The sequence below is a fragment of the Dermacentor albipictus genome, chromosome 1 (genome assembly GCF_038994185.2).
Source record: "Dermacentor albipictus isolate Rhodes 1998 colony chromosome 1, USDA_Dalb.pri_finalv2, whole genome shotgun sequence".
Lineage (NCBI taxonomy): Eukaryota > Metazoa > Arthropoda > Arachnida > Ixodida > Ixodidae > Dermacentor > Dermacentor albipictus.
The window spans coordinates 77,389,753-77,416,827 of record NC_091821.1 but is presented as its reverse complement, the minus strand read 5'-3'; the positions used below and the strand labels follow the sequence as shown (position 1 = coordinate 77,416,827).

At 46.8% G+C, this 27,075-nt stretch overlaps 1 protein-coding gene across 2 annotated transcripts in view; it reads left to right on the top strand.

The window, feature by feature from the left end:
- Positions 1-27,075, top strand: part of LOC135917641 (cyclic AMP-dependent transcription factor ATF-6 alpha-like) — a 119,352-nt gene that overhangs the window by 24,578 nt on the left and 67,699 nt on the right. The window contains exons 1-3 of one of the 2 annotated variants that reach the window (XM_065451215.2): positions 13,151-13,266; positions 18,204-18,250; positions 26,080-26,226. In XM_065451215.2, the coding sequence (XP_065307287.1) occupies positions 13,194-13,266; positions 18,204-18,250; positions 26,080-26,226 (267 nt within the window). In that variant the 5' untranslated portion in view covers positions 13,151-13,193. Of the gene's footprint in view, positions 1-13,150; positions 13,267-18,203; positions 18,251-26,079; positions 26,227-27,075 lie in introns of those variants that run through there. The other variant, XM_065451214.1, reaches the window with a different exon arrangement.

Genomic DNA, 27,075 nt, shown 5'->3' with positions numbered 1-27,075 from the left:
GGCTGCTGAGCACGAGGTCGCAGGATCGAATCCCGGCCGCGGTTGCCGCATTTCGATGGGGGCGAAATGCGAAAACACCCGTGGTACTTAGATTTAGGTGCGCGTTAAAGAACCCCGGGTGGTCCAAATTTCCGGGGTTCACTACGGCGTGCCTCATAATCAGAATGTGGCTTTGGCACGCAAAACCCCATAATTTTTTTTTCGCATCATCGGAGGTTATGACAACGGCGGATTTTTAATTTATAAAAGGGATTCACCGGCGTTATTCCCTAATGCGAAATTTGAGCGCAGCTCTATACGTGTTTCTATTTCGCGATATATTGACTGGTGCAGGTAATCTGTCTCGTGCGCTACGTTGCAAACGAAGGGAAGTGTGGCGCGAGTGCCTCGCTAAACGGAAGGTCGCGAGAGGCAGCGCGTGGGTGAGATTCACAGCAGCTGCTAGACAGACTCCACGCTTTGTTTCCATACAGACCACGCGCATTACTCTGGCGCCATTTCGTAACCATCGTCGCCGCCAAGCCCGTCTTGCCCGGCCCTACGCTTTTCGCGCTTGCGCCATACCCTACTGCTCCGTTTCCCGACTCAAGGTTGTGCTGCACCCTCCTCCTCCGCTTTCCTCCGCGCTCTCTCCGCTATCGCAGTCTTTCATCTCCAGCTGGGCTGCGCTCCGCGTTCGGTTTCATCCTTCGCTGTTCTCGTTCGCTCTTTTACGCCGACGCTCGCCACCGGAACGGGCGCCTAAGAGCTGCCCTCGAAAATATACGTTACCAAAAGCTTCATATCCAAGCGATGGCGAGTGTGTATCGCCTGGCCGAGATGCCTGGACTTCACTGGACGACGTGACAATATGGACCAACGGGGGCTCTAACGGCGACCAGTCCAGTGCCGTTCAAGCTGGGCTCGACACCATTGCCGCATTTCTGAAGGAGGACGGACTCATGCCTTTTGCTGACAAAACTCGTAGTACTGGGCACGAAAGCCGCCCGTTCTGTCTCGCAATTTTCGTTCACCTTTGATGGCGAGCAGATATCTCAGCAAGACAGTGCTCGAGTTCTAGGCATCTACATCGGTGCAGATGGTGGCGCAGCAACATGGCTTCGCAACATCACTCCGACCTGGCATCAGATACTCCACCTAATCCGCCGCATCGCGTCCAAAAACTGCGGAAGTGAGGAGCGAACTCTCCGTCGCCTCGTGAATGCTCTACTAAATTCACGTACTGTATACGGCTATAACTTCTACAGTCTGACACAAAAGTAACGAGAAAAACTTGAATCGCTCAACCACAAAGCCATGAGGTTTTCACCGGCCTGCCACGTTTCACCCCCTTACACCGGCTTGCCCAAATGGCCCAGATGAATCCGATCGAGGCAATAACCGAGGCTGCCAAGCATTTACATCAGTTACGACTAAGATCCACGATATCCGGTAGCAGCATCTTCTCGCTTTTTCATCTGCCAGTCCCCTCAACGCCTCTGCCCTCTTTCCCTACTCCGTCGGATTGTGCCCTGACCGGGGACTTTGAACCGATTCCCCAAAACGTGAATGCCGATCACGCAGAGAGCAGATGTCTTACGGAAGGCGGCATGAAGCAGAAGTTCGCGACGCTCCTCCCCATCACCACACTCTTTACACGGACAGTGTAGACAGCGTGGTGATGGGGTCATGGTGGTGATTGTGACAGCGTGCCCTCAGCGACGAAGCTTCAGCCATAGCATACTACTGACCACGTACCGCCACGCCCTACTCCTCCTGCCGCCCTTCCTGCAACGACCCATTAACGGCGGAACTAGCTGCAATATCCGCTGCATGTGACGCCGTCCTTAAAGGGACACTAAAGTGAAAAATGATTTCTTCTGCATCAGTAAATTACCGTTCTACAACACCAAAAACACCACTCTTACGACAAGACGTTTGGTAAGCCAGAAAAAGCGCAAAAACGAAATACGGGTGGCGACGTCTACTTGAGTTCCCGCACCTGGGGGCTGTGACGTCTTGGATTTTTATGGCATCTTCTAGGGCCTACTAATTATATATAGCGGTACAGATTGACTACATTGTGTTCTAAAGGAACCAAATATTAAACATGGCAAGTTTCGGGAACCTTTATTCAGCCAACGCGGCCCAAATGCGAAAACAAACTTTGGAATCCCTGGCGTCACGCTGACGTACCGGCGCGTGGGTTTCGGCGCAAAATTCAATTACTGATACTTGGACCTTCATTTTCTGATCTAATAATCAAACTATTTTTTAAGTGAGTGCCTGCAGGGTTCTCAAACAATGCTTCATTAGTCTAAACTGATATATTGTTTCGCTTTAGTGTCCCTTTAAGTCTCCTTTTGCAGCCTTCACGCATCACACTGTTTACACAGACTCGCAGGCCTCCATAAAGGCCTGCGCCCGGCTGGACTCGCGCAATGGTACTGTTCACTCGATACACAAGGCGATGCTAATTGCCGGCGAGGCTGGCCACACTTTGCGCCTCGCATGGGTACCAGGTCACGCTGGGGTCGCTGGCAACCAAATGGCCGACTCTCTGGCAAGGGAGCTTCTTTCCTGCCCCTGAGAGACTCGGCCACAAGTGCCTGACGCTCATACCCCATCGATCCGGACACAGTCTTGGCAGAGGCGAAGGCGGCTCGAAGGGCCGCGCTCCGGAACATCCTCCCAGAAAATCCTTCGCCTCTGCCAGGGAAGTTTACCCGTGCTGAAGCCACACGCCTGCGACGCATCGTCACGGAGACGGCAGTAACACCAGCGCGCCGCGCCAGGATGCGCCTCCAAACCTGGCAATCAGCCACTTTGCCGTACCTGTCCGGGGAATCAGCTGCTGGATCAGCAACATATTCTCTGGGTCTGCTCGGCGCTTGCCGAGAACCGTAGAAGAGCGATAGCCACCCTTCCGCTTACTCTGAGGGCACAGGATTTGAACGCCTGGCGCCTTCCCACTGGTGCCCCCGATAGCCGGCGCCTCATATTCCAGTCATTACTTCGATTTCTACAAGACTCAAAAATGGTCGATAATATCTGAACTGACCTTCTCCTTCTTCCCTCCCCCCGCCCTGATGGATCCACTTCCTGGGGGCGGAAGCTTTTTATGGTTATTTTAATAAACGTTTTAACAACAGAAATGCACGCCAGGCGGCGCCTTGAGGTCTGTTCACTTAAGGTCCCTGAATAAAACTAAAAGGTAGTCGCCCGGCCTCTCCTCCTGGCCTTCTCGCAGCTCGCTCTTTCTCTCGTAGCTTTCCCTCGCAGTTTGGTCGTTCGTGCGGAAGCCGCCCATAGAGGTACACGAGGTGCGACATTTAAAACTGTTGTTGGGTGTTTGCCCACGAACTTTTACCGTATTTAAGGTTCGATTGTTGTGTGCTGTGCTAGGAGCGATGATTGAACGCTATGAAACTGGCAGAAGCAGATGTCTTTTGTGCTTTTTCGGCGCGTAACTGCGGGCTTGTATTGTGGCTTCGGGTTGGCTGCCTGCTCCCAGTTAGAAGGCTTTTGAGGCTAGTTTGGTGGACAAATTCCTTTTAGTGTCGATTACTAGCACAAAATCAGAAGTCTTTGTCTCGCCAATAATGTATACGTAGTGTACACGATGTTAATATGCATGCCAGAGATTTGCTTGAGTGTTATGTCGTCCACGGCCATGCATTGGACTTGCAGGCAAAAACAATGTCGCGGCTTGCACAGATAAAACTGCTTCGCGAGTTATTTCTATTGATTGATCAGATTCTTTATTTGGCTTTCTAAAGACACTTGCGAAAGGGCTGCGATTAAGGTTTCGCCGGTACACACTAAAGGCGATGCGCTTGCTTATGTGCAGCACTATGTAGCTGCCGATTCAACAACTCGGATGCGTTTGCGCTGCTCGAAGTACGTACATGTGTGCTTGCGTGTACCCAATCGACTGCCGCGTGTCCAGCTTGTACAGTTTCATAATTTAGTCATCTTAGTACCATGATGACCGATTGCAAGGCGCCTGACATATTCGCCTGAATAACGCGAGCGTCATGTAGAAACGTGCGCGATCATCGCGGGGCATCTCAGCTATTGTCGTTTCGTCATCACGCTGGCATCTCTTTATGCAGTGAAACTGGTCCTACGCTTTTATGACAAACTGGTGCCGTTGGCTCTCGAGCGCAAACATCACAGTGGAACCTGTAGTTCGTTTGTGAACAAAGCGTATGCAAGGATGAAAGTTACACATAGAAATGGTTTCCATCAATGAGCACTTTCCCCTTTGCGCAATTCCAAGTCAATATGAGCCAACAAACTGCCGAGACGGCGAAGCGGAGAAAGCCTAATCATAATAGTCAAAATCGTTTGCACTGGTGTGAACAGCTTGTCCTCGCAAAATATATTTGCAGCACCTAACAAAACCATGGACTGACAAAGCTACGCACTCTCAGTACTACAACAATAACACGTGTTACGTTTCTAGCACGATATATGACAGAACGCAGCCTACGCACTCCATGGCTTCATACACCTGATTGCGCGATCAGGAAAACAAATCTGAACGAGCACCGAGAATAGCACCCGTGCATAAGCTCACCCATGCGTGAGCTCTGTACCCCGTCAACGAAGAAAAAAAAAAGCTCCGTTCGTACACGTTTGCACCTCCAGCACTCGTAAAATTAATCCCTAACATAAAACAAAACATAAACTGAGTTTTTCAATGACGCGGTTGGCCACGAAACTTAGCCAAAACATCCGAAATCCATTGCGAAATCCTCGCCGCGGAAATTAGACGGCCAGCTGTCATGGTGGCGAGTGGGCCGAGACGCGGAAAAGAAAAATAAAAAAAAATGGAGGAAAGGGCGCGAAAAATACCGCGTGACGGCGCCTAGCCAATTGGTAAACAGAACTTCTGCCTCCTCGCAGCAGCGGCGGCGGCAAGATAAAAGCATGTCGCTACCTTTCAGTTTTATTCAGGGACCTTATCCTCACGCGGTGCGAGTAGGCAGCAGAGTGATCAAGAGATGGCAGCGCCGGCGCTTGCATCCCGCAAGCAGCTCTAGTGGTATGGTGGCTAGCCACCATACTAGTGGCGCGCGCAACGCTTTCGGTGATATTCGCGGCCGCTGCTCAGCCAGCCGAGTCGGGCTGAGTCACTTCCTTTTCACGAGGTAGTCACGTCACGCCTCGAAGAATATGGAGGAAGGTCCAGAATAGTGCCTATAACATAGGCTGTGTTCCAATTGTGGCCAGCATCGGAGACGGTCTACGTAAACAGTTAAGCAGACAGCGTCGAGGTGTTTCTAGCCGTCTGGAAGACGTACGGAAAGCGCTTCTGTGACGTGACGCCACCTCGCGGCGACAAAAAGTTGAGCAAAGCACACATTATTTCTTTATTTTAAGTCTTTGCGCCTGCAAACCTATGAAAAACACTATCTAGCTTACATTGGAGGAGTACTGACAAAAAATTTCGAAGTCGAGTGAGATTGATTTATGCGGGCACAGACACATCGTCTGCAAAATATCAACGGCGCCTATAGCATAGAACATATTCAAAATCAATTTTTAAGTACGTGCGCGCCGCCAAGCGCAAAACGCACCACCTCGCGACATCGACATCAAGGAGGGATTGTAAACAACCGATAAAACATTACGTCACGAGTTTGCGCTGCCGTCGGGGCGGGTCCGGCTAAAGCCCCTCCATCCACGCACCACCGCCGCTTTCCCGGGTCGGCGGTGGCGCGTGGATTGAGGGGCTTTAGGTCCGGCCGTGTCCGGCGAGCACGTTTCTCGCCGCTGCGATCGTCGCGGTGTCATTTTCTTTTTTTTCCACCTGGTCGTGACGGATGACGTCTTTCGCCGCTGTCGGCGGTACAAAAAATCAGTTAAAATTTGTTTCCGACACAAGATAACTCAGTAGATGACCTCGAAAGCCTGCATGTTATAAAACGTTGCGCGATATAGTAAATTGTTGGCGCGATTTTGACCCGCAAGCGTTCAGCGCAGCCGCCGCAGCGATCGTCTACGCCAAGGGGCTCGCCTGGCGTGTTTTCTCATCGCTACCAACGGGGTCGGAAAAACTAATTGTATTGTCACTTATGAGCGATATAAATGTGCAGACGTTGATTGTGTTGACGAATATAGGAAAAAGACAAGTCCTCATGTCGAAGCGTTGGCTCCCGCTTGCACCTTGTTCTCGTTTTGCTCATCGCTTTGAATTGCCATCTCCCGCCTTCCACCTGTTTCCACCGGGAAAAGCGCGCAAGGCATGCCGGTCTCGCTCGCTGACAGCTAAGAGCAGACGCTCGGCTGAAGCGTGACCGCGCCGAACCTTCGGGTGACAATGCCAGCTGCACCAGCTCTACGGATCTGTCAAATATTGACCGTTATGATTCTGACGAATTTAATAGTCACGAATCGCCGTTCGCATTCGATCCGTCACCACGAGAGCCAGCGCCCATGCGCTACATATCGTGCTGCAACATGAAGACCAAGGGTACCCCTAACCACTGATATTATACATACTGCTTGCTATTTATTTTAGATGTTTTACCCCTTCTCATGTTAGCGTTTCGCAAGCTCATTGTAAGATGTGGAGCACGACTTCCCGCATTATATCCCGCAAGAACGCCGCTGGCAGTCCAAAGTACCCATCGGTATATTTGTTTACATAGGCATATACAGTGGCCACTCCTCGTTCGCTTGAGATATAATGCTATAGCCGCTCATCGATGACATCAATGAATGTCAGAACGTATCAAGGGGACATCGCACTAGCGCGTAAAAAAGGAGACGGACATGGAAAAGGACACGGACAAGGACACGGAGTTTGTCCTTTTTTACGCGCTAGTGCGATGTCCCCGTATACAAATAACCACCAACTAGCCCAGCTTTCTGCCTTAAAGAACGTATCAAAACAGGCAGATTTTGTGCATGTAAACACCATTGCATCACACTGAATCGCACTGATATGAGCGACTACACATCTTCGAAAACAGCGAGCGGGGAGACCGCGTAGTGCGTGAGCGTTGTTATGCTGCCTACTCATCATTCTCCGTATTCTCTTCATGCACACAATATGTTCCGTAAAGTGGACGCAAATGAGGACTTTGCGAGAACGCGCTGTTTTCTCGCGGAAACGCCGCTGCCAGCCGTTCGCAAACTACGCTATTGTTTACGCGGCTGTATCGGGGGGCCTATGTTTGCTGCCCATTTGGGATACGAGGCAAGCAGCGCACCTCGGAAGCTAAATAATAAGTCTGCATGACAATAGGTAAAAGTACACTCATGTTCGTAGTCGCATTTAATTTAGGGAAGTGCCGGTGAGTGTGGCGGGTGGCTTTCGGTTCGAAAACGGCAGCGTACCGATGTCGATACTGCTGCATGTCGTCGTTTCTCGTTTTTTGTGTGTGCACTGTAGGAAATGAGGAACGGTTTATTTCAAATCCGTATGGTCAAAACTGAACTGCAGAAGTAGTTTCCTTCATCCTGGTGGCTTAATTAACTTCATGACAGTCGCTCAGGCCCGCCAGCATCAGACGCATGAACTACGCGACTGTGACATATAGGCTTAACCTCGGCTGAACGCGATCGGCATCGGCTCAAACTGTGTGTGCGGATGGCGAGAGCTGAAGTTCGTGCAGCCTACTTCTACAGGGAACACAACTTCTCACGTCATGCACCAGCTCACGATCGTCGATTCCTCGACGCTCGCTTCACTGTCGTCTGCATAATCCCGGCATGCTCTGCATGCAACGCTCCTGACGTCATGCACAATGTGGCTTGTAACTGAGGAGGAGGCAAGGTAGGGTGCTAGAGGCAATTAATTAAATTCATTTGTGAAAAAATCCGTGCAACTATCAAACCTGCTTTTTTTGAGGACATGACGAAAGTGTTCAGAGAAACGTACCCAGCAAATTTCATCAACATCCGTTGACATCGAAAAATCGCCATAGTTGCCCTTTAAATGTAGCGACCCTCTCATACGTTTCCAGCTAGCTTTCCGGGTGTTTATTTAAAAGCTGCACCAGCCCCAGATGAACCAGTCGACTTTCTGAAAAAGGAATCAAGGCAATTATTGGATGTTAATATGAACAACAGTGTTAGGGAAAAGATATTGCCTATGCTCAGATTGAATCGGGGAGACCGGGAAGTCTTTACCAATGTAATCTCCGTGGCTTCTCTGGCGATCTTCTTCAACCTGCCAGCAGGCGAAATGAAGTATAAACATATAGTCTAATCGAATGGTATTTGCTATTCACATCGTATTGGACTTCCAAATTCACTTTTTTAAAAATATGAAATAGCTGTTTCCACTCGAATGTAACGCATAACAGCACTTTTGTTGAAGTGTCGAAGGTGAGGTGCGATGCAAGTGAGAACTGTTATTCGGAATGATTGTGCTGCTCGAGAGTCGTGGCTGTTGCGCAGAGGCGCACCAGTTCCTGAGAGAATTGACGCACGGATGCTAATCGGTTCTCCGGAACAAATTCCTAGCTGTCATTCAATATAAACTCCCAGTTTTGGGGCAGTCTGTAAATCTGCTAACTTGATTCTGGCAAGGAAAACATTTTTTTGACAGTCTCACCATATCTGCAACCCATTAAAACTGGATGCCCGGTGTGGTACCACACTTCAACGAGCACAGCAGATCTACAAATAACTCTACGTCTATGTGAGACGAGCCGCGCCTTTAATTGCTTAAATATTGTCCTTATGATAGTGCACCGGATAAATGAAAGCAGCCGTATTTAATACAGAAGCTGTTTAGTTGAGTGGACTTATATTTGGGAACTGCATTACATTTAGGTATGAAATATTAGATAAGCGTAACATGTTTTCTCAGAAATCAGATTCGAGAATAATTGCTTTCGTTTACACCCCTAGAAAAAAGCCGAAAGACGCAGCCACCTTCTTTTTTTTTAATTTATTCAACAAATTCTGGCGTTTTACATCTGATGATAAGATTATGAGGCACTCTGTTCAGTTCCCACTACCTGGGGTTCTTTAACGTGCTCCTAAACAGAAGTACACGAGTGTTTTTCCATTTCGTTCCCATCAAATTCCGCGACTTGGTTTGAACCCGTGAGCTCGAGTTTAGCAGCGCAACGCCATATCAACTATGTAGCCACTAATTAGGCTACCGCGCCGCTTTTTTTTTTATTGTTAGCATGGACTGGGCAAAAAATTTCACACGACTTACGGGCCAAAAATGAGCACGCATAATGGCTACCCGAAGCTGTTTTCGGTGCCCGGCGTGCGACCGCAATAAAAGAACCCGTACAATTACTCTGCATTCTGTTACGCAAGGAAGACAGAAACATGAATGAAGTGTTGCACTGCAGTTCTTTTTCTCTTTCTATAAGAATACTTCCCGTAAATCTGAGTGCAGGGTGCCGGATAGGGCACATATGTTTTATTTGTTTGAAGCGGCAAGCAGGAAGTTTACATATGTTTTTACGTCTCCGTTTCGCAAGACCTACTGTTGGAAAACTATACGCGCAAAATTGCACACCAGAGATACGTGCTGCTTGAAGAACAAGAAAAATGTTTGTTCTCCAAAGGGAACCGTACAATAACATCGTAGAATGAAAGCCGACACTGCGGCTGCAATACACGTGCAATCACCGAGCGGCATTTAAAAAAGAAAAAAAGAAAGAAGAGAAAGAAAGACATCTATTCCTAAGGCATAAATATGTGTCATATGCAATTACAAACACTGAGCGGTCTGAATGCATTTACCAACGCTCGAAGTAGTACGAATGACCCATTCGATACGAATCGCCTGCAGTTTCCAACGGCGCGACCTTGTTGAGGGCATGCCAGTGCCTTGAGACGCATGGTGCGTTTCGGTTTGGCCACCTGGACAAGCTCAATCGTTGCAATTAATAGCAATTGTACGCGTTCCCTGCGTCTTCTGCACTTCGAAGAGTACAGATTGCGCTGGAACGTACGCCAATAAGATTTATATAGCGTAATATACAAAGCCACAAGAACGTCTGAACCCACAAGCACAATGATCAGTCAAATCCATGTACTTCCCATCATTCCCATGGTGGTACAACGACTGCAGCGCCAGAATTCCCTCTAGTAATTATTGTAGGAAACCTGTGGCCTCGAAGCTGTCTCGGCTGTCTACGTAGACTGTCTGCGATGCTGGCCAGAATTGGAACACACATTTTGTGACCTTGGACCGCCACACGCTTTCGCGCAATTACAAATGCATTGCATGGGCTTCTGCACGCTACCCATCACCTTCTTCTTAAAGCGCTAACGTCGCAATACATCTGCCAAGGACCAGAAAAAAGGTATTAGTCAATAAAATTTGTAGCTCCACGTCACGTCTCGTCATCTTGATGAAAACGCAAAATTGCATTTTGCAGAACTCCCGCTTTCCGGCATAAATTTTAAAGCACGTGACCTCTCGACAGCCAATCAAGAGAGTCAACATGGCGGATAATGGTAGCCGTGCAGCCGCCATGTGTCTCGAGCCAAGTTGTATAGTGTTGAGCATAGAACTCGTGGCGCAGAGAATATAATGAGCGAGAAAAGCGGCAACCACAAAGGCTGCTACGCCTCATTTTTGTAGCGCTAGGAATATTCAAAATATTATGAAAAAATAAGCGTTTACATGTAGCACGTACGCCCGGACAACGTTCAGGGTTCATTCCGTATATATTTCAGAACGATCGGATGGCTGTTTATAAAATTGTAATGTAAGATTCACGGTGTCGCTGCCTTTGCAGGCGCTTGATGTTGCCACCATATGTACGGTGCGACACATGCTTTTAACTTTTCCGCACTCCCTACGGTCATTCGCTTGTGGAACAATCTGCCTGATCACATTGCTTCCGAGTCAGATAAAAAAAAAAATTCATCTCTCTCCTATACGAGCATTTTTCATAATAGCATTTACAAATCACTTTATCTTGTTTCTTGCACTTGGCAATGAGCTTCGAACTTCTTGTGATGTTTTTATTATTATTGATGCATTGCTATCTTGCTCTTATGAATTGCTATTTTATGCTGCGTCACGTGTTCACTTGTATGCCCTGTATATATTAGTGCTTTTTTGCGTCTTTTTCCCGAAATATCCTTTCAAGAATTGTACTCCCTGATCTGTTCATTTTTCGTATATTTTACTTTCTAGTATTAGTGTGCCTTACGTTAAGTTTTACTCGTGTTATTTCCTTAAGTGTACCTTTGTGGCCTTTCATTACTTCAGTTTTTCCTTTTTCATGTTTTGATCTTGGTAGTAATGTTGATGAGCCCTGCATTGAGGCGTATCTTTTGTATTAAACTTCAGAAGGCTGCTTACTCTTTTTTTTTTTTGCCTTGATTTTGTAACCCCCTTTACTCGATGAGGCAGGTTGCGAACGTAGTTCCCGCGTAATTCCCGCGCCTACTGGGGCGCCCCTCGCGGCGGCGAGCGCGCACTCGGCAGGATACAACCGGCTCGCTTGCGTTCGGAAAGCCTGTTTGTGCACTGTTTCACGCGTAGCCGTTGCCTTTTCTGTGCAATGCCGAAGTGCAACCCGAGCTGTTGCGTAGTGAGCTGCAACAGCACGTACACCAACTCACGAGGAACAAAATTTACAGGTTTCCGAGCCGAACGTATGAAGCAGAACGGCGTCAACACTGGATCACGCTCGTCCGACGGCTGCTTTATGTTCCGGCGTTATGCCAAGTGCGTTAACGCTGAATTCGTTGCTTTTACAGCAATGATGAACGCAACGGGACACCTGCAGTGCGTACCAGGATATGTGGCAAACATAGTAGTTTGTTTCCTCACTGTACTGCAGCAAAGCTGGGGAACTTTCTCAATCCACTCCCTTTCAAACAGCGCCAGTGCTTGCAGCTACGAGGAGGGGTTACAGCTGGCTCAGCTGGCATACACCCTTCTGCAGCCAGCATATAAACTAAGGGGCAGTTGAGATCACCAAAATATTTGACGACGTGGTTTATTGGAACCTCCTTTGTACGCACTGAAAAATGGCAACAACATAAAAGTATCGAACTCCCAGTAACTTGGGCGGAAATATTTTCCCAGCGTAGTCTAACACAACTGGTAAGTTCCTCACCTTTATTTGTGCTTGGGGAGAGCAACATTAGTATACCTCGGGTAGGTCGTACGCCCCACATTCTTGGATGAGATGTGTTGGATTCGCATTTGCCGTCCTGTATGTACAGGGAAACTACCGCGCCGTGCTTGCACTTCCCTGCGATGCCAGTCGGGCAATCGCAGCTCCCCGCTAGGATTTGTCTGCTATCGCCGATCTTCAAGAATTTCATGCGTCCGCACCGAAGGTAACGAAGTAACTTACGCTGAGTTTCACGCGTCTCCCTGGTGCGTTATTTTTCGTTTGCGGAATACGCCTAGCAGTCACTTCCGATAAGTGCGAGTTCAACACTTCCCTCACGTCGTATACACGTGCCCCACTTCAAATAGACGACTTCCTTTCTCTAAATTTTTTTTCACGAAAAAGGCTTTCAAGATCTTGTAACTCCCGAAACCCGGCTAAAGTTATTATCGGCACGCTATTTCGCGCCGTCACTACCGCCAAACAGGGCTCCAAGCACGCAGCGCGACCTGCTTACGCCGTGAGTAATCCTACCGCATTCGAGCAACTATTCGTCAGATGGCGCTAGGGATCCGAAAGACAGGGCGCCGCCTAGCACTTGCAACGTGCCCTATAAATAAATAAATAAATACTGAGGGAGGCTTGGGATCGCTTTCGTTGCGCGGCTCGTCCAAGGTGGAGGGATATCCTCCGCCGTGGTCTCGTCTGAATCGCATTTTGTCGTCTGCGCCTGCGTGCCTAAACAGGGTAGCAACATTTCGGCGCCCTTGCGGTTGCCGATTTCAATACACGGGTTATATTAGAGTCTGGTTATATTAACTTTATGCCATGGGGTAATGCTTCAGGTAGCCCTGGGGTTTAACTACAATACCGAAGCGATAAACACTGGCGCGGTAAACGTAAGTAAGAGACATGAGGATTGGTGGCGCATAAGTAGGGAGTGACGTGGAACAAAAACATGGAACTGCAGAATGGGACAATTATATACAGAAAAAAGTAGAAATTAGAAACATTTGACGTTGAAACAACATAAACACTACAGTTTCAAAGGGAACTACGCTGCTAACCATCATCATCATCTGCTCCACGCAGTTCGAGAAATATTTTGCGTTGTGCTCGGTTTGGCTCCTGTGCGGACACGATTCTGCAATGTGGCAGCATATCCCATCAACTGAGTGCAGTCCTGTCGTGAACCTTTTCGAAAAATGTGCACGTAGTAGAAGTGAGGGCATTTTTGTTGTTGCAATAATCGCTGTAGTGATAGTACACAGGTACTACGTCGTGAGAACTGAATGGCGGGCGTGGATGTTGTTCCTTCGTCAGAGAGCGCGTTCCAAGAGAAGCACAATCGGAAACAATTAATGCATTACAAGGATTTCTAAACCTGCCCTCACAACCATTCAGGCATCGAATTTGTATCTTACGCCAACAAAGATCTCCGCCAAACGGGAGATATTTGCGTCCGAGCGCCATTATTCAAGTAGCGCTGCGCCGTGTTGTCTGCTACCGAGAGCTTGCACGATGCCTGCACTTACGAAGTAGTGAGTGCAGGAGAACCGTGAAATAATGATGAACTTGCCCTACACAAGGTCAAATTGAAGAGCGCGGTGCAGGCGGCGCGCTGCGCTGTGATATCGAGGACAAAATTGCTACACTCCCTGAATTAGTGCAGAAGGTGCAGCCAAATCGAAGAGGCCACCTATTTCGATTCCATTTTCCAAAATACTCGGTGCCCTTCCACTCTGTGAAGAAGGATGACCAACGAAGCTGTGTGTGTGGGCCCCTAATGGCGAACTGCACCGCCGCCGCGGGTCGGCCTGGCATGGCAGTATTTTCGGGATCGGCCCACGTATGGAGAGTGCTTAACGCCTGCTTTACCTCCGGTGCGGGTCGGCCCGGTATTGCACTATCTTCGGGATAGGATGGGGAGTTTTGTCTCTACACACAGACGCGATCCTGCGGTAACTAGCTCATAACAGCTTCGGTGTAATATTGTTTTTATTTATTTATTTTATTATTATTTTTTTTATCTACACTGGCTACGCAAGTGCAGTATGGTGTCTTGAGGAGCAGGTGTGCCGACTGAGAGTAGTTCACCACTCTGCATTATGATTATTTCAAATAAACGCTTTTGAAAAATATCATAGATCTAAATAGCAATGCCAACATCTCCCCTGAGCAGTGCAAACACTAGGAGCACAAATTATGAGCGAAAGATTTCCATGACCCCAAACGACGAGGAAAATGCAGCGATACATACACCTCTCGGCTGCCAGTACCTATAGCTACTCACTAGCATAATTCGCATAGCTCGTCACACCACAAATTATGGCGGAAAATCTGTGCAATGGTGGACCAGCGCTGCGTTACCCAACGTCAAATAGCCATTTACAAAACAGTCCTTTCTGGGATGCTACTCGCATAATATTTCTCCAAGTAATCAATAAGCTGACATGGTGTATATCACAGAATGCCACCACATATGTATTCGTGAAATGGCAGATGCATTGCATGGGCTTCTGTATGCTCCTGTGCACTTTATTATATGCGCTAACATCACTATATAGATGCCATAGCTGATCAGAAGGATGTTTTATTCAAGAATGTGCGCAGCTCCACATCACATTTCACCATCTTGATGAGGGCGCAAAATTGTGTTTTGCATAGTTTCCACTTTCTGGCACAAATTTCAGAGCACATTAACTCTAGATAGCCAATCACAGAGCCAACATGACTGATAATGGCATCCGTGCAGCCACCATGTGTGTCAAGAACAGAGCCTTTAGAACCTAGAATCTGGTGATTATTCAGCATACTGCACATAAGCATAGTGCCCCCTCCCCCAGAATATGCATGAGGCCTGCAGTCTGTTTAGTGACAAGGCATACATAGTAATCGTGTTTTTACCATTTGGGGGTTTTCATTGTGGACAGGGGGCTTCAGTGGGGAAGCTAAAGCATTTCCTTTTGGACTAATTGTAACTTTGTCAATGCCCTGTTTTTCCTAGGGTAACTTTCCTATGCAAATGAGTGGGGGGTAATTTTGCTAGTACAAATGTAAATAATGTTCACCGTTCGCCATAAAGACGTGTAAGCCTGTAAAAGAGAAATAAGATAAGGTGTATCTCACAGGTACACCTGTGAGATACGCCTCTCCTTTACTTGACAAACAAGGAACCAAATCAAATGTACTCGCACAGGAAAGAAGCGCAGGAAAAACACTGCCAAGAACAAGTAAACAAGCGAAAGTGTAAAATAAGCATCTCTAGCAGCATTTTTTAATTATCTTGGGAAGAATTATAGACAAATACATATTTGCGGAACAATCTGAGTTCTTTTGGATTCCTCATTTACTGCTCTACCAAGTGCGAAAACCGACTCATATTGTTATTTAGAAAGTTGCGTAAAGATGCGTGGCCACCAGCCCTGTACAACCACATAGAGTGCAGGACACTGCGGTCCTATAGACATACTGCACCCATGGTGAAAGGTTATATAAACACCCATATAAGCACAGCAGAGAAGTGGCTACTTCAGGCGACTCGACTGATTACTGTAGAAGCGTCATTCAAAACACACAGAATCATTCTCCTCTTCTGCTGGCGTTTTCTCTACTTCCATTTTAAATAAAGAGATGTTCATCCAAAAGTGTTTTCACAAACATAGTTACATTTGTTAATTTTGCTTTTCCATCCTGTTTGACTGTTGCCTTGGCTCTCTTCCTTAGTAGATCGCTTAATTTTTCAACTCCTTGAGACTCTTGTTTTCAGTTGCCAATTTTGGATTAAAAGTGCTGTACAATTAGGGGAAAACGAGACAAGGTAATAGGTGACATTCATATTGCCTATGGGTTTAATGGTTGTTGCAGGGTTTCATGATGGATGCTGTTTCGCATGATTTTATTTTCCACCTTATCTAACCCATATCACAGGTACATGGTTCTCATGATCTGCCAGCATCATGGCGAGCCAACACTGGAGGAGATACTGAAGCAAAAGTTGAAGTTGAAGTTTATTCATATGCAAAACATAGGTACATAAATGTAATATACAGACGAGGGTCCTAAAGTAATGATACTGAAAACGGGACCTTCGGTTAGTAACTACAACAGAATTGTTAAATAGTTGGCAGCATAACAGTGGATAGCATAATAATGTATTAGTTGCAAGAAAAGCAAATGATAATGAAAGAAAAGTAAAAGTTAAACACAACTGGCATTTTGTCTGGCCACATTTCGTTCCACGAGCATACAGACCACCTCACTATAAACTGAATCCCTTTCCTGGTCCCTGGATCAGTCTAAACAAAGAAAGTTGAACTAGCGAAGCAACAGTGATGTGCGTGACCGTTGCAATAGATGGTGACAACTGAACACATCTCGAGTTAACCGTGCGGGCACTGAATCGATAACGAAATTGGGCTTCACACCCCAGAAGATGCCGATAACAACCGCCATCCAAAATGAGAGGAAAAGGCAGCAAAATTTTAACCGCGGAATGGCTGTCAAGTCACAAGTTTGATTTTGCGGTGCTTTAGGAATGTGTGTGAGGAGTGGTGGCATGGGGGGGGGGGAGAGGGGGGGGGGGGGGTATTCCGCTCAATTCCGGGGGGGGGGAGCTCTGGGTACGTGCCTGACGTTAACCCTTTATTGACGAGTGTTGCCTACTGGCAATACTAAAAGAAGAATTTTTTTCCCTGTCGAGTTTCAGTATAGAGTCCTAAGTTTCTAGCTAAATGTCTTAGGCCAACACTGAATGACAGGCAGCAAGCGTCATTTCTTGGTTTAAAGCAGGGACACTGGACGAGGAAGAAGTTTGGCACGCAACTCACTGTATTCTGAAAGCAAGGTCAGAGGAGACAAGCCGATGCAACATATCCAGCTGCAGTGGTGTCACACATGTGATGTAAAGCAAATGAAATGTACACATATGGCTCACATATGATGACAGCAGTCTCTACAAATTGAAAACAAAGCCTTAGGTGGCTTGGGGTGAAGCCTCCTTCCAGCTCCTGCCTGGAGTTTTTCTTCTATTGCCGAAAAAATTTCTGCAAATGTTTTTTCTTCTTTTTGTTCATTATGCTTATTCTTGATGTGTTTTGCGTATTTAGATAGAAAATAAACATTTTTCTAGACCTTTGAATGTCTTGTTAAAGGGTTCATGTGGACACTGACCTTACATCGAAATATTTGCATCATTGTGTTAAACTTGCACGATTGCATCACATTTACATGAAATTGTATTGCATTTGCATCATTTGGACAAACATTTTCGTTAAAAGCATTGCATTTGCATAACATTTGCTTTGTGTGTGTTAACGCCAAAGAAATATTCGCTTATCATTGATTCCCGCAGATGCGTGGGAACCACCAATATGTTTTCTGTAAATTGAGCTTCCCTCAAATTCTTTTATAAGCTCTCATGATCAGAAAATTGCTTTTCACCTTGTTTGATTAGTTTTATACGAAATATGTAATGAAGAATGGTTTCTGGTGTATTGAATTTATGCAGAAACACGAAAAGAAAACACATTTGAATGTTTGTGGCATGTGAAATTAGAAATTGTGATTATTTGTTAGCTTTCGCTGCGAGAAACATTGGACACAGTAAACGGCATGAAATTGTGCTCAAGCTGCTCGTGCCTGCTGTCTTACCATGCACAGTTGCAAAAAAAAAAAGGCAGGCTGTTTTCATGTCTCACGTTATTGGTGCAAATTTGTGGCATGTTTCTATTGAAAGTTATTATGTTATAAAATGGGGAGTCAAGCATCATATTTGGCTTCTGTAGGCTGTTTCTAGCTGCGATAAGTTAACACAATGAACACTGATGTAGGAACAGAAACGGTCAGGATTCTCAAGTCTGTTTATTGTCAAGCTTTTATGGTCATCTGCTAGGCCACCTACTACTCAGGACTCTTATCAATTTTCTCCCATCACTTATTTTGCAATAAACAAAGTACATATGGTTGTTTCCAATGAGCCACTGAGATTTGGCTATTTACGGGGCTGCTGCTTCTTCGGTTTTACTGTTTTGTGTATACTTGGCATTTTTTTTTCCTTTTGCTTCGAATAGGTATTTGGTTTTTTGTACCAAAGTGGGCACATTTGTGTTACTGTCTATAAGTGGCAAATCCTCATTATTCTCTTTTTTTCAATTACAGTTTTCAAAGATATGAGTGATGATGATGTTTATGATCACATTCTCCATGTAAGTACAATTAACGTGCACTCTGATAAGCACATCATTCCTTTTGAGCTGACTACGTAATTTTTGGTGTCAACACAGCTTAGTGCAACAAGTGAGTGTTGCGTTGTTAGCTTGCATTTCATGGCTGCCTTTGAGCTGAGGTTAATGTGCAGTCGCTCTTGCTGCAAAAGATGCGTGTGCATTTGTATATGAAATTCATATACAAATGCATGCGTCCCTACCATCTTGCTCAATTCAGTTGTCCTAAGTGGAAGAATTTTGCAGTACATTTAGCCACGATTTGACCTGCAATTGAATTGTCTCCTGTTGTAAATAAAATTAGGAAGGAACAGCGCCAACTAAGACGATCACAAGAGGGGAGAACGACACAGGATGGCGCTTGTCCTGTGTCGTTCTCCCCTCTTGTGATCGTCTTAGTTGGCGCTGTTCCTTCCTAATTCAAGTATGCACCATCTAGCCCAAATGAATGTTCTCCTGAACTATGTAAATAAAATGTTGCAAGGTTTATGCAAGGGTGCTAAAACAACTTGGATTAAGTCAATGTGTGTTATTACTGTCCCTTTAGCCCTTTGTCATTCCTTTTACATTGTTACGTTTAGCTGTAGCCCAATGCTATATACAATTTATTCAGAAGAAGCTAACGGAAGGCCAAAATGGTGACGCTATATCAAGCGGGTCTACGTCGTCTTCCTCCTCTTCAGTGCAGCCACACTGTGATGGCTGTTTCGTAACATCACCCCCAGCAGTAGAAGCACCGTCACGGTGTTTAATGGCTTTAGTCTCGCCACTTGAACGATGTCACTTGCAGCCGACGATGACCCTGAGAGGTCGGTGGGGACGACTTCATACGTGACATCGGTCACTTGTCACACCACACGGTATGGGCCAGTGTAGTGCGACAGCAGCATTCGGAAAGGCCCACACATCGAATGGGTGACCAGAGAAGCACCAGAGAACCCGGAGTAAAGTGCACGTCGTGATGGTGGCGCTCCTGTGAGGCCTCGAGGCGAGTGCGGGCGAGCTGGCGCACGTGGTCGGCATGTGTGATCGTGTCGCAGGGGTATTCAGTGGCTGAACGTGTGGCCGAGGGTAACAAAGTGTCTAAGGGCAACATGGGTTCTCGGCCATATAGGAGATTGAATGGCGAATAGCCGGCGGTGTCGTGACGCGATGAATTATACGCGAACGTCACATATGGTAAGTGAAGATCCCAGTCCTGGTGGTCGGTCGCAACATACTTCGAAAGCATGTCGGTGATGGTCCGGTTGAGGCGCTCCGTGAGGCCGTTGGTCTGTGGGTGGTAGGACGAGCTGAACTTGTGCTTTGTCGAGCAGGAGTGGAGGATGTTCTCGACGACTGCCGACAGAAAGCTGCGGCCACGGTCAATGAGTAATTGGCGCGGAGCACCATGCACTAAAATGATGCCATAGAGCAGAAAGTCAGCAACGTCAGTAGCACAACTTGTTGGAAGGGCTCTGGTGATTGCGTACCACGTAGCATAATCAGTAGCGACGGCGACCCATTTATTTTCGTAGCCCGAGGGAGGAAACGGTCCAAGCAGGTCTAGACCAACACGGAAAAAAAGGTTCCGGTGGGATGTTGATTGGCTGGAGACATCCAGCTGGAGGTGTGGAGGGCTTCTTCCGGCGCTGACAGGGCTCACAAGCAGCAATGTAGCGCTGCACGGAGCGGGCGAGACCTGGCCAAAAAAATCGACGTCGTACACGGTCGTATGTGCGCGAGACGCCCAAGTGTCCAGCCAAAGGAGCTTCGAGAAGTTGTTGGAGGACAGTAGAACGCAGGTGCGATGGAATTACGAGCAGAAGGTCAAGGCCATGTGGATCGAGATTGCGGCAGTATAACGTCCCCTCCTTAAGGAGAAACATCCGTAGAGAGGCGTCGCCAGGCGTTGATTCCAGATGGTCGATGAGGGCTCGTAATGAAGGATCGCGGCGTTGCTCGTTGCCGATTTCATGCAACTGGGACACAGACAAAACGCAAGCGATGGCGTCCGCATCAGCCGGTTCGTTGACGGGGTAGCGGGACAAACAATCGGCATCCTGGTGCAAGTGTCCCGTCTTATATACCACAGAGAAGGTATATTCTTGTAGGCGTAATGCCCAGTGAGCGAGTCGTCCCGTGGGGTCCTTAAGCGAGGATAGCCAGCAGAGCGCGTGGTGATCAGTGATGACACAGAAGGGGTGTCCGTACAAGTATGGACGAAACTTCGCAACAGCCCACACAAGAGCGAGGCACTCGCACTCTGTGATTGAATAATTGCGCTCGGCGGGTGATAGAAGTCAGCTGGCATAGGCTATAACGCGATCATGTTCACGCTGGCGTTGTGCTAACACTGCTCCTATGCCGTGACCACTGGCGTCACTTCGAACTCTGCCATTGAAAGTGGGCCAAAATTGGAGGCGTGGTAAGGACAGTAGTGAGCTGCGAAAAAGATGCGGCATGGTCAGGTCCTCAAGAAAATGGGGCATCTTTCTTCAAGAGGTCGGTAAGGGGATGTGCGATGGTCGCAGAATCCTTCACAAAGCGTCGAAAATAAGAGCACAGCCCTACGAAACTACGAACGTCCTTGGTAGACTTTGGAACAGGAAAGTTTGTAACGGCGCGAATTTTGTCTGGATCAGGTCTCGCGCCTCGGGCGTCCACGAGGTGTCCAAGGACGATGATTTGGCGGCGAGCGAAGTGACATTTTGATCAGTTCAGCTGGAGACCAGCGCGGCGGAACACGTCGAGAATCGCTTTAACACGGTCTAGATGCGTGTCAAAAGTGGGCGAATAAACGATGACGTCATCCAGATAGCACAAACAGGTGGACCACTTGAACCCCTGAAGCCAAGAGTCCATCATTCGTTTGAAGGTGGCGGGCGTGTTACAGAGACCGAAAGGCATCACCTTGAACTGATAAAGGCCGTCAGGGGTAACAAATGCAGTCTTCTCTCGGTCCCATGTCGTCGACGAAGTCGATAAAAGAAAAATAGGTGGCACCGTACAGGCAGTCTAGAGCGTCATCAATACGTAGCAAAGGGTACACGTCCTTTTTTGTGATTTTGTTCAGGGGGCGATAATCTACAGAAAAATGCCACGTTCCATCCTTCTTTTTGACAAGTACGATGGGAGAAGCTCAGGGACTACAGGAAGGCTTGATAATGTCCTTTGCAAGCATCTTTTTGACTTCCTGTTAGATAACGGCTTGTTCGGACCCAGAAACACGATATGGATGTCAGTGAATAGGGTTCGCATTGCCAGTGTTTATGCGATGAGTCACGACGGACTTTTGACCTAAGGGTCGATTGTCAAAGTAAAAAATGGCGCGATAGCCTTCAAGAACGCGGCAAAGAGTTTCAGCTTGAGCAGGTGTAAGGTCAGAGGAAGCCATCTTCTCAATGTCGACGTCAGTACCGTGCGATGACGTCATGGTATGGGCTGAGCTGTGACGATCTTCCACTGTGAATGTCTCGATCACACCATCCTGCAAAGCGCTAATTTTAGCCAGTGAAATCCCCTGAGGCAGAACTTGCGCGGTTAGCGTGAAATTGACAAGGGGAAGGCAGGTGCGGTTGCCAGTAATTGTCAGCACAATGTGCGGCACGGTAACACCATGTGTAAGTGTAACTGCTGGAATTGGTGCGACCACATAATTGCCGTCAGGTGCAGCTGGTGAGGACAACAAGTCGACATGTGTCACAGAGTTGGGCGGTAGGTGAATAAAATCCATGCAGCTCAAACGGCTTGGAGGCGGGTCCGCAGGGTCGGCAAGTCAAGGCGAAGTGAGCCGGCCGAACAGTCAATGAGGGCAGAATGATGGTCAAGGAAATCCAGACCGAGAATGAGATGACGGTGTAGAGAACGACGGCTTGTCTCTCAGCAATGGTGAGTCGGGCAGAACACATGCCAGCAATAGCGACAGTCCCTCCGTCGGTGACTTTTACAACTCAGTTCGGGGCGGGCGTCAGAACTTTCTTGAGCCGACGGTGAAAAGCAGCACTCATAATGGACACATGCGCCCCGGTGTCAGTCAACGTGCACACAGGAACATTGTCGACGAGAACGTCCAAAAGATTCTTGTTCGTGGGTATTGTAAAGTGAGGATTTCGTGCCAATGTCGTCATGGCAGCTTCACCTCCAGAAGCTGCACTGTCTAGTCTTTCGGTCGGGGGTGCGGCGAGTAGGTAGGAGAAGGAGCACGGCGTGACGGGGGCGAACGAGATTGACGACGGGAGGGAGAAGGCGAGCGGGAGTAGTGGGGTCATGTCAAAGGTGTCGCAGGGTCAGATGATGTAGCGGGCATAAAAGGGGTGAAGGAAAAGGATGCGCTAGAGGGGCGAGGGTGGTAATCAGGAGAATAGCGCGTCGGAGAAGTCCAGCGGCTGCAGCACTGGCAAGCGACATGTCCAATGCATCGGAAGTTAAAACAGATCGGCTTGTCGTCCACGGTTTGCCATTCGGAGGGGTTGCGCTGTCCATAAGAGTAAGAAGAGTGCGGTGGGGACGTGCGTGGAGAGAGAGGTTCCGAGCGTACGGAACGAATGAATTGCAGGTCGACGTTAGACAACTCTTGATGGACGACGGCCTGTGTCAAGGAGATTGTCACCGGAGAATGATCAGGTAACGAGAATGAAGGGGCCGCCGGTTGTGCCGCTTCGACCTCACGACGAATGATGCGGGTTAAGTTGTCACATCGTGACGGCTGGTGGAAGAGGTTGTCACAGGATGACGTAGCAGCTGTGTTGGGAAGTTGCGTGATGTGCTGGGATACCCAGCGGCTTTTAGCATGCTTGAGACGGCGGCACTCCTTGAGGATCATGTTGATGCTGGTGACGTTCGTAAACACCAGTAAATTGAAGGCATCGTCAGCAATGCCTTTGAGGACGTGACTAACCTTCTCGTCCTCAGACATGGTCGGGTCAGCCTTGGCACAAAAGGCCAAGACGTTGAGAATGTACGACACGTAAGCCTCGGTCGACGTCTGTACACGTGTGGCAAGGGCTTTTTTTGGCATTGACTTGGTGACCGAACGGATTGCCATAAAGATCGCGGAGCTTCTCTTTGAAGAGATCCCAGCTCGAGATCTCCTCTTCGTGAATCTGGAACCATGCATGTGGAGCTTTGTCGAGATAGAAAAGAATGTTCACAAGCATAATAGTTGGATCCCACCTGTGACTGGTGCTGACACATTCGTATAAGCGGAGCCAGTCGTCAACATCAGAACTGCCGACTCCGTTGAAAACACCAGGATCCCGAGGGGGGAATATGGCAATGTAGGTCGGGGCTGCAGGCGGAGACGGTTGTATAGATGAAGTGCCGCCAGCAGGAGCTGAAGTTGCACTGTCGCCGTTGCGACTGCTGCAAAGCTCCATGACGAGTATGGGGAACATCCAGTTCCACCAAATTAATGTTGCGTGTAGCTGTAGCCCAATGCTATATACAACTTATTTAGAGGAAGCTAACGGAAGGCCAAAATGGCGACGCTATATCAAGCGGGTCCACGTCGTCTTCTTCCTCTTCAGTGCAGCTACACTGTGGTGGCTGTTTCGTAGCAATATTTTCAATATTGTCTTCTCTTATTGTAGTTTGTTAAGCTGTGAATCATGCAGTGAATGCTGAAGTTTGTATGCGTACATTGGCAAAGTGCTGAAACCTTGAACTGAATATGATCATTTTTTGACAATTAATTTTGCCAGTCTATTGCAGGCCTAGCTCACTGTGGCTGCTGCTTTTATTTCCTATTTCAAAATAGCAGCTGAAGGTTTTTTCAGTTGATGCATTTCCAGTACTTGAGAAGAAACAGAAAAAATGAGAGTAACAGAGAACAGGACAGGGAGGGATGCTGGTCTTCAACTGATTTTAATCCCAGAAAATACACCAACATGACAATGGTAGAAGACGAAAGAACTATAAGTGTAGTGCATGCACCAACCCACTCGTCACAGATGTTATAAGAAGCTAACAAACGTCACAGATGTGTATCATGCAAGTTTCGACGCAGATAGTCGCACTGTTTCATTGTCACTGAGATAGAGTCAGTGCTAATACATTTATTAGTCTGTTTTTTTATGTTGTAGGCCTCAAGAATCAATTTGCATTTTTCTTCTTTGTACTTTCCCGTAACGGGTGTGCTATGGAACAAAGGTGTGCACCCACATTGCTTACAGTGGTCTGCTAAATGGCCGAATCCCGCTAATGCTCGTACCTGCACACAATGTTTCCTCAATCTGTTGTTTACGCAGCGCCCAGTCTGGCCTATGTCGCATTTGCCAATCGACAGGGGGATGCTATAAACAATGCCTGTAGTTCACACAATGGAAGGGGTGGCATGCTTTTTTGAGCAAACAGGCCCTTTGTGCTTTTTATAATTCTCGGCACATACGACACATACACTCGGCACATATGACACTCGGCACATACGAGCCAGCTTGTCCAGTGCCGAGAACAGCACAAGAACCCTCCATTTGGTGGCTGTCTTTTTGAGGCAGTGAGACAGGTCATGCAAATACGGCACTTCTAGCCGTTTATCTGTCCAAATCCTGAGGCCTTTTTCTTTTGGTTCCCTGGAGTTCTTTTTTTTTTTGGTTCTCTAGACTATAGCTTCTGAAGCACTGAAAATGCATCAGTTATCAGAAATCCAACTTGCCCAACCTCCTGCCAGACACTTCCATTATTTAGTGTTGTCAGAATGTTGTTACTGCCAGAGGAATCAGCCTTGCATCCCTGTTTACCTGTAGAAATGTATATCTTCATTTTCCCATGACATAGTACACGTTACACATCAACTATAGCATTCACTCATGGAACACCATTAATGGTGCCTACTCAGTACAACATATGAGGGATACAAAAGATACGAAGGAAGTTTGTCAACTTCTTGTCTTTTGTGCCTTGCCTTTCCAAGTGGGGTGAATTGACTGACGTTGCAGCTCATTATGATTGCACCAGTGTGCACTTCTATAATACTTGTAGTACGGTTTCTTTTTCTTTGTAATATTTTAGGACATTGTTATAGGAAACTAGATGGGAATGAGTGAAATGTTTACCATATAGTATGAAGCTTTCCATAAGGGTAGTCATACCATCCTCTTCGTACAGACAACAAAATTGCTTTGAACAATCATGAAACTTTATTAGCCTATCAGCAGAGGACCTAACTGTCCCAGGTGGGAGAATATCGAGTGCAAATCAAAACCAACAGGGCTAGTTGTGATGATAGGTGATGTGAATATCACCAGAAATCTGCCACAAACATTAGTGGTGTATTGGTGACTTACAACTGGTATTTAAGGTAGGTGGTCATTGTAAGAGGCCATGTTAAAGACAGTCATGCAGGCCACTGGTGTTTGGACTAGGGCCAAGGCCAGTGGCCACACTAAAGAACTTGTCTGTTTTTTTCATTCACTACAGTATTGGGCTTCTCTGCTATAATAATAAAATAATTAGTTGCAATTGGTGCCATTGCTTATTATAGCAAGGGATGTACTAGCTATAATGAAGTTTTACTGGAGCAACATGATGTTAAGCGCATGAATTTTTCTTTATCTCTGCTGGAAAGATGTGGCTATTGTTTACAATAACTGCCATTCTAAAAGCACATGTGTGAGAGAGAATTGTTGCAAAAAACACACTTCTGTGGCACCTGCATTGCCATTCTGTTAGCCATGCTCAATAGCTCTGTGTTCCAAAGGTGCTATGAAGTATGACTGGAGTTTATATATTTATGCTGATATTTGTGCAAGTTAGTATGGTTCTTCTGTGCAGCTGTCGACATGACTTAAAGACTCCTAAGAAATATTCGTTTCGCTTCGCTTCTCTCATTGCAGTCCTCTACACCAGAATTCAGTGGTTCACAGGGTGACAAAGCCTTCAGCTTTAATGAATTTAACCTCTCCTCAACTGACGTAAAAATGGAGCCTTGCTCCCGGGAGTCTCCATGCAGCTATCCTGACCCAGACACATTTCTTAATAATGTAAGTTTGTTTATTGTAGTATTGTTAAAAAATTGTCAAATGTGCTAAGGAATGAACCTTCTGTCTAGAATTATTTATAAGGAAAACTTACATGGTAAGAAATCTGTGCTTGTTATGCAAATCTATTTTGAGTGCTTTCTGCATGAATTAGTACATGCTGTGCTTGTATTATTATATTATAGTAACAATAAGTCATAACTAGGACAGAAAGGTTCATCTAAATGGGAATGTTGGTAATTTCCTCCTACCCCACCCACATCAGCCATTTCAGTTGTATATGTTTTCATTAAACTTTTCATGGCAATTGGAAAAATGCTTGTTTATGTGGGTTTAGGTTAGTTTTTTTATGGAGAAGTTAAGTTTAGAAGGTCATACATGGGAAATTTAGCTATATATAAATGAGATTTTAAAAACTGAAAATTTCAAAGTGGAGATTAATTGCCAAAGAGACGCTAAACAGAAAAGCAGCTTGAGCTGTATTTGTAAAAATATCATTCTACAACACCAAAAAAGCCGCCTTCACTGTGAGAAGAGACTTGGTAAGCCGAAAGCCATCAAAAATGAAAGATGGGTGGCGACGCCACTTTGAAGTTTCTACACCAGCCAGCCATGACTTCTCAAGTCTGCACGAACCTGGTTAAGTTTCTGTCAACAAAGCTAGACTGCATTACATTCTAAAAGAGCCAAAGACTGAACTTAGCAAGTTTGGAGAACTTTTACTGCACTATGACAGCCGAAACACATCAAAATTCTGTTAAATTCGTCACATCACAGTGACGTACCAACGCTGGTGTTCTGGCACGGCACTAAGAGATGTAATTTCTTACTTTCCTTTTCTCTTCAAATATT